Source organism: Lacerta agilis, chromosome 14 (genome assembly GCF_009819535.1).
Source record: "Lacerta agilis isolate rLacAgi1 chromosome 14, rLacAgi1.pri, whole genome shotgun sequence".
Lineage (NCBI taxonomy): Eukaryota > Metazoa > Chordata > Lepidosauria > Squamata > Lacertidae > Lacerta > Lacerta agilis.
This window is the reverse complement of record NC_046325.1, coordinates 6,163,196-6,174,314: the sequence shown is the minus strand read 5'-3', so window position 1 is coordinate 6,174,314 and position 11,119 is coordinate 6,163,196. Positions and strand designations below refer to the sequence as shown.

General features: G+C 45.0%; 1 protein-coding gene across 3 annotated transcripts; it reads right to left on the bottom strand.

The window, feature by feature from the left end:
- Positions 1–2,141: 2,141 nt before the first annotated feature.
- Positions 2,142–10,571, bottom strand: HOMEZ (homeobox and leucine zipper encoding). 3 transcript variants are annotated; one of them, XM_033169266.1, is made up of 2 exons: positions 10,364–10,571; positions 2,142–4,014 (listed from the first exon to the last, which is right to left on the bottom strand). In XM_033169266.1, the coding sequence occupies exon 2, from the start codon at positions 3,950–3,952 to the stop codon at positions 2,495–2,497; it is 1,458 nt and encodes a 485-aa protein (XP_033025157.1). In that variant the 5' UTR covers positions 3,953–4,014; positions 10,364–10,571; the 3' UTR covers positions 2,142–2,494. The 3 variants fall into 3 exon arrangements, with proteins under 3 accessions (XP_033025157.1, XP_033025158.1, XP_033025159.1); XM_033169267.1 differs by lacking the exon at positions 10,364–10,571 and adding an exon at positions 6,704–6,806; XM_033169268.1 differs by lacking the exon at positions 10,364–10,571 and adding an exon at positions 6,590–6,649.
- Positions 10,572–11,119: the final 548 nt, after the last annotated feature.

The following is an 11,119-nucleotide window of genomic DNA, read 5'->3' as shown; positions in this document are numbered from 1 at the left end:
AGCAACTCTCTGCTTACCAATCTCAACATGGGCAAGATGGTATTTCCTGTCCCTGCATAAACTCTGCTGAATTTTTGGGGCCTTGGTGAAAAGCCATCCACTAAAAGTATTCTCTCTCTCTCTCTCTCATAACATAATATATAGTTTCAGGAGATCTAACATGTGATAGACTTAAGTGGTATAATATATATTTGCAGGGTCTCTTGTTGAAGGAAAGGTGATCAAAGGCAGACTTAGTAGGCTTATTTCAAGGCTCAGTGTTACTAGGCTATGACAATTTCTAGCAGACTCTATTGCAACTTATTAAGCAGTTCGTAGATCATAAAATAAACTTGCCAAAATTGAAATCAGATTCAATTGTTGAGAAGACAGCAAGTATTTTTGAAGTTCTCAGCTGCAATTTAGCCACTGGTAACTCAATGGAAAAGTTCCTTCTTTTTTATTCCAGTTGCATAGAATATAGGACTACTTTCTCCATACTGTATAACCAAAATTGCTTTCCAGAGTAAGGATGTGACAAGTATTCCTTTGAAAGATAAAAAGCTGTATTTTTATCATTATTATTAAAGAAAAGACTAATTATCAAGAGAATCCCTCAGTTGTGGCTATTTGAACTAAATCCACACCTCAGTCTATTTTATTTATCTTCTTCAATATCACACAAGTTTGTACAGTCCCATGTTCCACCTTCTCTCTGTGTGTGCAATTGACCAGCTTATACCAATATTTTTAGTTTTTCTTGCAGGGGGAAGAGATGTTGCTTTTTCAGCCACTCTGTAAAAATGCTTGAAACAGTGATTTAATAAATGGGTTATTTTTTAATGCAGATTAGTATCACTATGTACAATCTTCTGCCTACTCATCACTCCATAAATATCAGAATCCATCTTCCCCATAACCCCTTGTAAATGATCTAGGGCCAGTTCTGAGAGTTTACAGCAGCTTTAGATTCCTTAGATTCTGGGGCGGGGAGCAGGGTAGGAAACACATTCCTGTTTCAGGGACGGTATTGGCTTTGTGAATGGAACAAAGATGGCATACAAACAGCAATGCTTCCTCCATTTCTTCCATAAAGGAGATGGTCTCTACATCATACCTCACTTTCATGCAAGCTGCAGTGGAAAGTGGTGGCTTTCAGTTCATAGCCGTATACCATCTAGTTCAAAATGGATATATGACTGTGGATATGTGACCAAAGTGAAAACTGATGGATCAAGGCACCAGTAAAGGGAGAGTGAACACAGAAATGAATAAAAAAGGGTGATGACATTCACCTAACGAGCTCAGTCGGTAGAGCGTGAGGCTCTTACCCATGAGACCCATGGATCGCAGGGTCATGGGGTTGAGGCCCAAGTTGGGCAAAAGATTCCTGCACTGCAGGGGGTTGGACTAGATGATGCTTGTGGTCCTTTCTAACTCTACAATTCTATTATTCTAAGATCATCAAGAGTAGAAGAAAAGTTAGAAGCTTTACAAAGAAGAGGCAATAAAAATGCAAGGAGAATGAAACGGAAGACAACTGAGATTAAGGCACAAAGTCATCATCTTTGATGGCAACGGCCAAAAATCAAATATTTATAACTAATTTTGGGCCACAATTTTAAAAATGAAAAACAAAATCCCATAAGTAAACAAGCGGGGGGGGGGGAGCCAAGGAAGGGTAGGTTAGAGCTAAAAGCATGGAAGAGCTTAGTCTAAATTACATTTTTTTTAATGTGTTATGTCAGTAAAGGGACTTTGATTTGTAAAGCCAAAAGAATTGTTTCTTCATTGTATTTCCTAGGCTGCTGCTTCACTTAGCAGAATGAAATAGGATTGATACATGGGAGAGTAGCGAGATGTTACATATTTTTTGGATGGAATTTGAAAAAAGACATTGTTCCGTAAGTGAAGGTACAGAGAGTCATAAGCCATGTCATTGTGCCAGTGAGGAAAACACTGACAGAAGCAGGAGTCAAAGAATTAGTTGGAAGCAGTGAGACAAGGCAGAATCAACATGGTTCTCTCATCCCAGATATCCCCTTTAAAATGAGGAAACGTAGCAGCTTTAGAACTCATGAACAGCAAGAAGAAAAAATGCATCAGGATTCTAGAAGGAAACAATTTGGACTCTATGAGCACAACACAAAGGCTGCAATTTGAAAGTTCGATAAAGAAATTTATAGGTCCAGCACACTACTGAATGGGCTCATTCTATGGATTCTGGAGAAAGGGTGTGCGAAGCCCCCTATGCTACACCTTTTTAACTCTGATTAAACACATCACTGCATGGTATAAATTTATTTTACTTCAATTCTAAAACTCGGGGGGGACGGGACACATAAATATGCTGGAACAGAAAAGGGGACCAAATTCAGTGTTTTGGAACCATGGCTAAGGGCAGGAATTTGACAGAACCTCATAACACATTTGCTAGTTGCATCTTGATCCCTCCCCCAGACCTATCTCAGAAGTCCAAAATCACTAGCATCCATCCAACATTCACACAAGAGCCCTAGGCAACCCAGTCTTCATCGTCGTCCTCCTCCTCGTCCTCATTATCATCATCTTCCTCATAGTCTTCATCTTCTACTTTTATCATAGCAGCTGCCACCTCCTCATCTACTTCGTCCTCATCCCCCAAGCATACCTCTACCTCGCATGGTGCTGGTGAGTGTGAATTGAAATACTTCAGCACCTGCTCAGCCTCCATGCCAGACTCATGGCACAGTGCCGACAAGTCGTTTTCCTGCAGCTGCAGGTGGCTTGCACGATACCGTTTCAGTGGGCTTATGTCTGGATGGTGAGCATGCAGTGGGTGAGAAGGTATTGAGGAGACAGGCTCTGGATTCTGTCCTGCATTGTCCCGAAACCATTTCAGCTGGCCATGTTTGAGGGCATAGCGAGTGTCTCCAAACCACTGGATGATCTCTGCTCGTGGTAACCCAGTGATCTTCTCCAGCTGGTGATAATCCTCTCTCCTGGCCCACTGACGACGAAGGAAGAAGGACTTTAACATATCCAGTTGTTCCTTTGTTTTTCGCCTAGGTTTGCGAAGAATGTCCGAGAGGTAACCTGAAGCCTGCTGCTGGTCCCCCACAGGGCACTGATAGTTCTGAAGGCTGTGTGACTCAACAATGGCTGTAGCTGTAGAGGATGATGGAGTAGCTTTGGTGGAAGAGACCGCTGGAAGAATCAATGGGTGATGCCCACCATTCACTGCAGGGGTGACAGGTTCAGCCGGCTGCAGGGATGCTTTGGTGAGACCCCAGGTCATAGGATGAGAGTTATGGAAATTGCGGTCCAAGCTGGTGGTTGTGGTTGTAGGTAGATAAGAACTAGAAAGGATTTCTTTGGTATTGTGAAGCTGCACGGAGGTTCCTGAAGGTTCACAGTTCTCCTGAACTTTGTTATGGTGGGACAAGACATTCCCCTTCAATTCCCAAATGTCCTGAGTGATTCTCCCAAGTTCCCTCATTCCTTGGGCTGTGGTGAAGTGGCTTAAGGGAGTTATGGAAGACTGCTGGTTCGGTGGATATTTAGTGGAATGGTGAACAGAGGTAGGAACCGGTTGGTGATATTCCTGACTCTTACAAGTTTGGTGCCAGGGGTCATCATCATTCCTGGCAAGCAGGCAGCTAAAGTGAAGCTGGTCCTGATGGTAAATGAGGCGAGCTCGAGTCTCTTCAATTTCCTCTGCACTCCAACTGATGCCACAGCGTAGGCGCTGTGCCATGAACCAGGCCTTGACCTTTTCCATGTGGAGGCCATGACGGAGGCAGAGCAAGGCCAGATCAGAGAGGCTGGGGTATGGAAAATAGCTGAAAGTTTGTAGCAGATGCTGGTTGCCATCAAGGTCGCTTGTCTGTGCTGCCTGTGTCCACACCAACTGGAGGTCCTCGGAGATTGGTGGTAGGCAGATCAAACCGGGAGGTGAGCCAAGGCAGCCAGTGGCATCCTTGTTGGGGGGCATGACTGCTATCGTCTACAAGAAGTCTTCTATCTCCGGGGATCAGCTTCTGTCCCTCAAAACAGCTAGAACCAAAGAGTAAAGGAAGAATATGGGTCAAAAGAAGAAGAGGGAAAAAATAACATTAGAGGAAGAGGGGACAGGAGAGAGGAAACAATGAGGAAATTGTAGTGTTCACTTCCAGGTGAAGAAAAGAAATATTCCTGTATATAGCAAGCCACCATGTCTGGGAGAAGAGTTCTAACCTAGCCTTCTTTATGTGCAGAGAATTGGTCATGGTGGTGTGGGGTGATAGAAAAGCATTTACAGTGGTACCTCAGTTTAAGAACAGTCCTGTTTACGAATGATTCGGTTTATGAATTCCGCAAAACCGGAAGTAGTGTCCCAGTTTGCGAACTTTACCTCAGTCTAAGAACGAAATCCGAACAGTGGATGGGCACCGGCGGCGGGAGGCCTCATTAGGGAAAGTGTGCCTCGGTTTAAGAATGGTTTAGGTTTAAGAACGGACTTCCGGAACGGATTAAGTTCGTAAACCAAGGTACCACTGTAGTTATCATTAGAGGTCCCACCTGCAATCCAAAGTGCTACAGCCTAGACATAGGCTCACTGCTTTAGAGTCACGGGTCTGTTTTACTGATGCAGACCAACACAGCCTCCCTTCTAGATAACATTTAGCAAGTAAATGTTTTGGCCTGCTTCAGAAGTAACTTATCAGCCCCCAAACAAGCTGCATGCCATTGCACTCATTTCAGACCCCTTCCCTCCCCTCACGCTCCCAGATTTGCTGCCAATATTGAGGCTTATTTAAACCAGTTTTCCATACATCCAAACTGGCAAACATATTTAATTTCCTTCTTATTAAGCAAGATATGAAGCCAGAATTAGATCTCGTTTGAGACTAGGAAAACACATGTGGGGTCTGCAATAAAATGTTAGTGTGCAATTCCGTCGCTCAGGAGTCCAGCTGCTCTATCCCCCTCCCATCAGTTCTCTGCCTCCGCTACCCTGCCCCAAACATCCAACCAGCAATTCTATGGCCACTGAATATGTCCAGTCTTCATTTGGGTGTTTGGGTGTGTTTCTGTTTTAGGCATTTTCCTCTTACTTTTTTTGTCCTTCTGCAAACCTTTGGGTCCCCCAAAGCCTGCTGATGCCCCTCAAAACAGGGTTTCCCAAACATCTGAGTTCTTTTACCCCTTGATAAGCTTATAAAGTTGTCATCGACAAGTGAAACAATGTTTTGTTTTTTTAAATCAATATATAATAAACAAGAACCGCCTATCACCATTCCTAGGAATCATAAAATATAAAAAATAAGGAATAATGTATTGTTGAATCATCTTATTAAGTACTGAGGTCCCTCATAGGCAAGGAAGGTATCCTCTGTACATTCCCATGCATTTTATTTCTGATACTCCTAGTTCTTGATTAAATTTTCAAACAATACACAGAAATTTTATTTTCCACTCCTAGTCCTCTTCAGTGTTCAAAACTCCCATTGTTCTAGGCTCATTTTGCAACAGGGAATTTCATTAGTGCAAGCAGTTTCTGAGCTAAGCGCTCAGTTCAGCGCCTAAGATTTCAGATTAAAACTGCAGAGAGTTTTCTTCCTCCCCACTTCCAGCTACGCTCTGGAGAAGAGACCCTCTTAAGAATATTAAGGGGGTGGGCAGGGGAAAGACTAGACCATGTGAAAGATGAACGCAATATTTTAGGTGCAGTTCATTCACTTTCAGCTTTGTATTCTAGTTATAAAAAAGCACACCTATACATTCAGTTGTTGTGCCCATAACCTAGGTTTAGGGTGCCGTTTAGCTCCTAGCTTTCATACCTCAGTTTATAACACTGGTCCTCTTCTGGTATGGGCTAGCTACATTTCAGCCCCCTTTCGACTCTGAGGTCTGTATTCACTCCCTGCACAGTTCCACCAACCTGGGGTGTGGGGAGCTATATTAGCCATCACTTTGGGAAACTGCTCTAGATAAACAGTTTCAACACTCTGTGCATCTGTTTAGTTCCATTATATATGTTCTAGAATTGTTCACTTGGGACTCCAATTTCCGCATTTACCTTCTGCTATTTCACGTGTTCCCTCATATTCATCCAAATCTTTTAAACTGCAAGCCTCTGGGGAGCCTGTTATGTATTTCAGCATACAATGATTTACACACACACAGGGGTGTGTGTGTGGGGGGGGTGTCTGTATATGTCTGTACACGCACACAGCACTGATCGGCTAGACTGAAATTCCAGTTTTTCTCTAATAGTTCTAGAAAGCAGATGGCCTTTAATTAAATAGGATAATGAAGCAACAATGGAGCAATGAATGCCAATTTCCAAAGGCACCAGAAGATTAAATGCCCCAAGTGTCAGCATTAACAGAAAGTAAATCACAAATCCATCAAAAGCAGACCGCACTCTCCAAGGTTTTGCAACTAGCCATGTAAACATCATAGTACTAGCTCCCCAGATCCGCTTCATCTGATCTTTTAAGGAGGGGAGGAATTTTGCAGAATATAATATGTGTCTGTGTATAACTATTCTCCAGGTACTCAGACATAAGCATCCCCAAAGGAAGACCGTTTATCCAACAGATATCCTGAGATTTCACAGTACCACCCCCTTTTGCCAGCAACCTACTTTAACTTCAACATTTCCCTTTCCAGCACTGCCTAACCTTCCCTCTTGCTTTTCCTCCCTAGGTCAAAATCCCCTCCCATCTCCCCAAGCCTGAATTCTCTCCTCTATACTCACTTTTCTCCCTTGACTCCTCCCCCACTTCAGGACTTTCCTTCCTTCTTTCTCTTCCCTGCTCCCTGCAGTGCACGCTGGGAAACAGAGGGAAGAAGGCGGGGTTTCTCAATCCCCAGGAAGCTGGCCCTTTAAGGGGAGCCAGACACTTTGGGTCCTCTATCCTAACTTGCATTTACTCAGGTCTTTTTATTTTATTTAAGGAGTGCTTTTCTTAACCTTTTTCATTTTCTCCATCAGCTTCTGCTGATGTGCTCCCATTAAGTTGCCCCAAACTCCCCACCCCTTTAAAAAAATAGCCTAACCCTAGTGTTTATACACTGAAAATAAATAAAATTTATTATAAAAAAAAAGATTTAAGAACTTTAAACCCATCTTGTTTTCAAGAGAAAGTTAATGTTGTTAACAAATTCTGACTCGCAACAATGATTTTTAAAAACTCATAAAAATATAGCCATCTAGTGAAAAGCTGGGGGATTAAGTGAAAGAAATAAATGTGGATGAATTTGTCCACCTGTACTCAGAGCCAAGACCCGTCCCACCTCTGCCACCTGCTCACTGCATAGCCCTTGGCCAAGTCCCTCTCCCTCTTTCAACCTCAGCTCCCCACATCCAGCTCCAGCACCCAGCAAGGTCCACAGGAGTTCGGAGACCCACTGTAGAATGGGAATGGCATAGCAAGGGCAAACAGAACAGCAACTGTATGGAATTCTGTGTGTGAAATGGTTCTACAGAACTGATGAGTTAACATTCATCCAGTTCATCCCTCTCACTGGCTCCTTAATCCCAATATCTGGTGGCTGTCTGTGTTACTGAGTATACCCAGTGACAAGAAAAAGGTGCTGTGCAGCCAAATCCCAAATGACCGGGGGTGGGTAGCCAATGTGTCCTTCATATGTTGTTGGACTACAGTTCCCATCACGATTGGCCTTTGGCCATGCTAGCAGGAGCTCATGGGAGCTGTAGTGTAAGAACACCCAAAGGGCACCATGTTGGCAGCCCTGCTGGACCAGATTGGCATTAGGTTCCCCAGATACCTATGGGAAGCCCACAAGCAGGGCATGAGTGCAGTCCACTCTTCGGCTCATTTCCATCCCCAGCAAATGGATTTCAGAGGCAGACTGCCTCCAATACTGCACACAGCCATCTCAACAGCATTCTGCTCAACCAATTTGTTTTAACTGAGTGTAGGTATTGTTCAGACGTTCAGCGCCACTGAATTAAATGGGGCTTACTCCCAAGTAAGTGTGCATAAGACTGAAACCTTAGCATGTGTTATAAGAATTCAAAGGTCTGAAATATAGAATAAATGTTCATAAATGTACAAGGCAAACACATAAGTATATAAACCACATGTCCGAAATAGTACAGGAGAACAATCCTGAAGCCATTTTGACTCTCCCAAATTGACCTCAAATATTGCTCTGCAAGGAGGAAGGAAATGGGGAAAGCTTTCCAATTGTCTTTTCATTGTAGGGGGTTACACCTCCCTTTTCAAATACAGTCTGGCAAGTCAAAATAAATAAAAAATTGTCCAGTAGCACCTTAGAGACCAACCAAGTTTGTTCTGGGTATAATGCACACGAAAGCTTATACCCAGAACAAACTTAGTTGGTCTCTAAGGTGCTACTGGACAATTTTTTATTTCGACTGCGACAGACCAACACAGCTACCTACCTGAATCTAGAGTCTGGCAAGTATCTGTTATCAATATGCATAAGAGATTCAGGAACTAAGTATTTACCATCTCAAAGGAATGGCCAGGCTACCCAGAAAATACAACCAAGTAAGGCACTATCAGGTATCCTGGCAGACAGCAAATTTCTGAAGGAGACCGCCTCCTTCTATAATGTATGTATGATTTTTGGGGGGGGGGAGTCCTTGGGCTACAGGGTGGGCAATTTCAAAAGTCTATACAGTGGTACCTTGGTTTACAAACTTAATCCATTCCGGAAGTCTGTTCTTAAACCAAAGCCGTTCTTAAACCAAGGCACGCTTTCCCTAATGAGGCCTCCCGCCGCTGTAAACTCCTTGGGGCAGGGACCTGTCTTGTTACTGTTATAAACAAAAACCTGCCCTTGTTCCCTTATGGGGTACACAAGAGCCCTTGTAAAGTCCTTTGCAGGTTCTCCATCGGTAGGATTAAAAAACAGGCCAACCAGAGAATAATTAGAAGCAAAGAAGCTAGTAAGCTTGATCTTTATTCTGTTGCAACAGGGTTGACCTCCCCACACACAGAAGAGCGGGGGGGGGGGACCCAGAGCCATGCATGCAAGCACTTATAAAGACATTTCAAAAATCCCCCCTTGGGGTCCAGCCCCACCCCCAGAAACATCACACATACATCACAGAAGGGGTGTAGCCCAAGACCACCACCCCAGATACCTCATGCCTACATCACCAAAAAGGCAGTCTCCAACAAATTTCAACAGAAATCTGTGACATTTGTTTTCCTCCTGCTTGTCAATTTATATGATAATGTCTTATCTGATTGCCTTTCCTGGGTAGCCAGGCCATTCCTTTGAGATGGTAATCACTCAACCCCTCCTTCCTTGCAGAGACCCATTTGGTAAACATTTGGTCAGTTCTGAGAGTCAAAATGGTGTCAGGACTGTCTGCCTCAGACATGTGGCCTTGTTTGCTTGGTACATTAATAAAAATTATTATATATACATAAAAGACCTTAATTTCTTACAACATTACTCTGTAAGGGCCCAGTCCTGCCACCTGCAATGGTTTGCTTCTTCACTGCATTCCCTGCAGAGAACACCCTGGCAAAGCAGCACCCAGCAAGACTGAAGTCTGCCTCCCTAGACTCTATAGTCAAAACAAAATAAAAAATAGAGAGTCCCTAGACTCTAGTCCCTGTCCATTAGCTTGTGTCACTTGGTAGTTGGGGGGGAACCACAGGCCAACCTGGACCATCTGGGCGGGGGGGGGGGCAGGACTGTAAAACTTCAGGCACATCACTGCTGACACACCCCTATACTGTCTCCCACCCATTTCACCCCCAAATCCTTTCTCAGCATCTTTCAGTCCTCCCCACTTGCCCCCCCCCACACTCTGTCCCTATCCCATACCCCTGACTACCTGCTTTAACTACAGTCCCACACAATTGTGAGCATGCCTTACCCTCTCCTCCTCTCTACTCTGCCAGTTCTCTCTCCCCCAGGGCTCCCACTTTGCCCAGGCACGCTTCCCAGAACAAGCAAGGAAGGAAACCGGAAGACGGCTGTTTTATTTTTCTCCCCACCTTCCTTACTCCACCGCAATATTGTCTTATTATAGCAGTTTGGGGGAAGAGATGGTAAACAAAAGAGAAAGGAGGAGGAGGGATGGACAGGCCGAAAGTGGTGGAGGGGTGGGGCGAGTGGCGGAAGAGAAAGGGATGAGAGGAGACGGGAAACGGTGGAAAGGGGGAATATTTTTGCATTTGGAAGACGAGAGAGCGAGCAATCTAAAGAAAGAGGAGAGCAGAAAAGAGGAACAGAGTTCCCGGGAGAAAAGCCAGGAAGAGGAAAAGGAGGGATGTAGCACTCAGGCTAGCAAAAGAGGAGGCAATGAAGGAAAGGCTCAGTAGAGGAGGGATCGCAGCAGGCCGAGGCGGAGCGGGAGAGGGGAGGGCGCAGCTGAGGCTCCTGCCGACCACGGCCACTCACTCACCCTCCAGGGCCTGCTCCGGCTCTTCTTCCCCCTTGCATTCGGCTTCCGCCCGCTTGGGGAGCCGGCTTGGGGAGCCGGCGGGGATCGAGGAGGTTGGGCTGGGCAGCCGTGCGGGCCGGGGACCTGCCATTGGCTGGAAGAGGCAGCCGGGCAGCAAAGCCGGACTCCTGGGATCTCCAAGCAGAGCGAGACAAGCAAGCAGCGAGGCGCCCAAACAGCAGGACTCCTGGGTTCCACTCAGGACGTTCGTCTGTTTGAATAACAACCAAGGTTCAAGCCACACCCCCTTACCTGAAAACCCAGCCCCTTCGCCCCAGATGTGTGGGAATGGTTCTTTACTCTGAACGTGCTCAGAAGCACCTTTGCGCCCCCCTTTCATTGTGGCTTCAGGCGTTCCAGAATGCTCAGGGCTGCTCTGTGTCCGATGGGGAGGGACTGCGATTTTAATATCTTTGTATGTGGAGGCTTGTGTGTGTGTGATTGTGAATAAGTCGAAATAATATTAAATAATTGCGAGCACGAGAAAGCTTCTGCTTCCCCCCCCCCCCGGCCATTGGGAAGGTATGGGACCACATTAGGGTAGAGATCTGAAGCTTGGCTCTGTGGTGGGATTTTGTTCAAAACTCAGGAGGGTATTCAACTAAGTTTTATTCAGAGCTGACCTACAGAAAAGAATTAACATGACAAACATTGCTCCATTAATTTCAGTGGACCCACACCCTGAATAAAACTTGAGTTGATTAGTTCGTTAACAGT

Excerpts from the sequence above, each read along its gene's own strand:
- HOMEZ (XM_033169266.1), bottom strand. The coding sequence starts at position 3,952 with ATGCCCCCCAACAAGGATGCCACTGGCTGCCTTGGCTCACCTCCCGGT.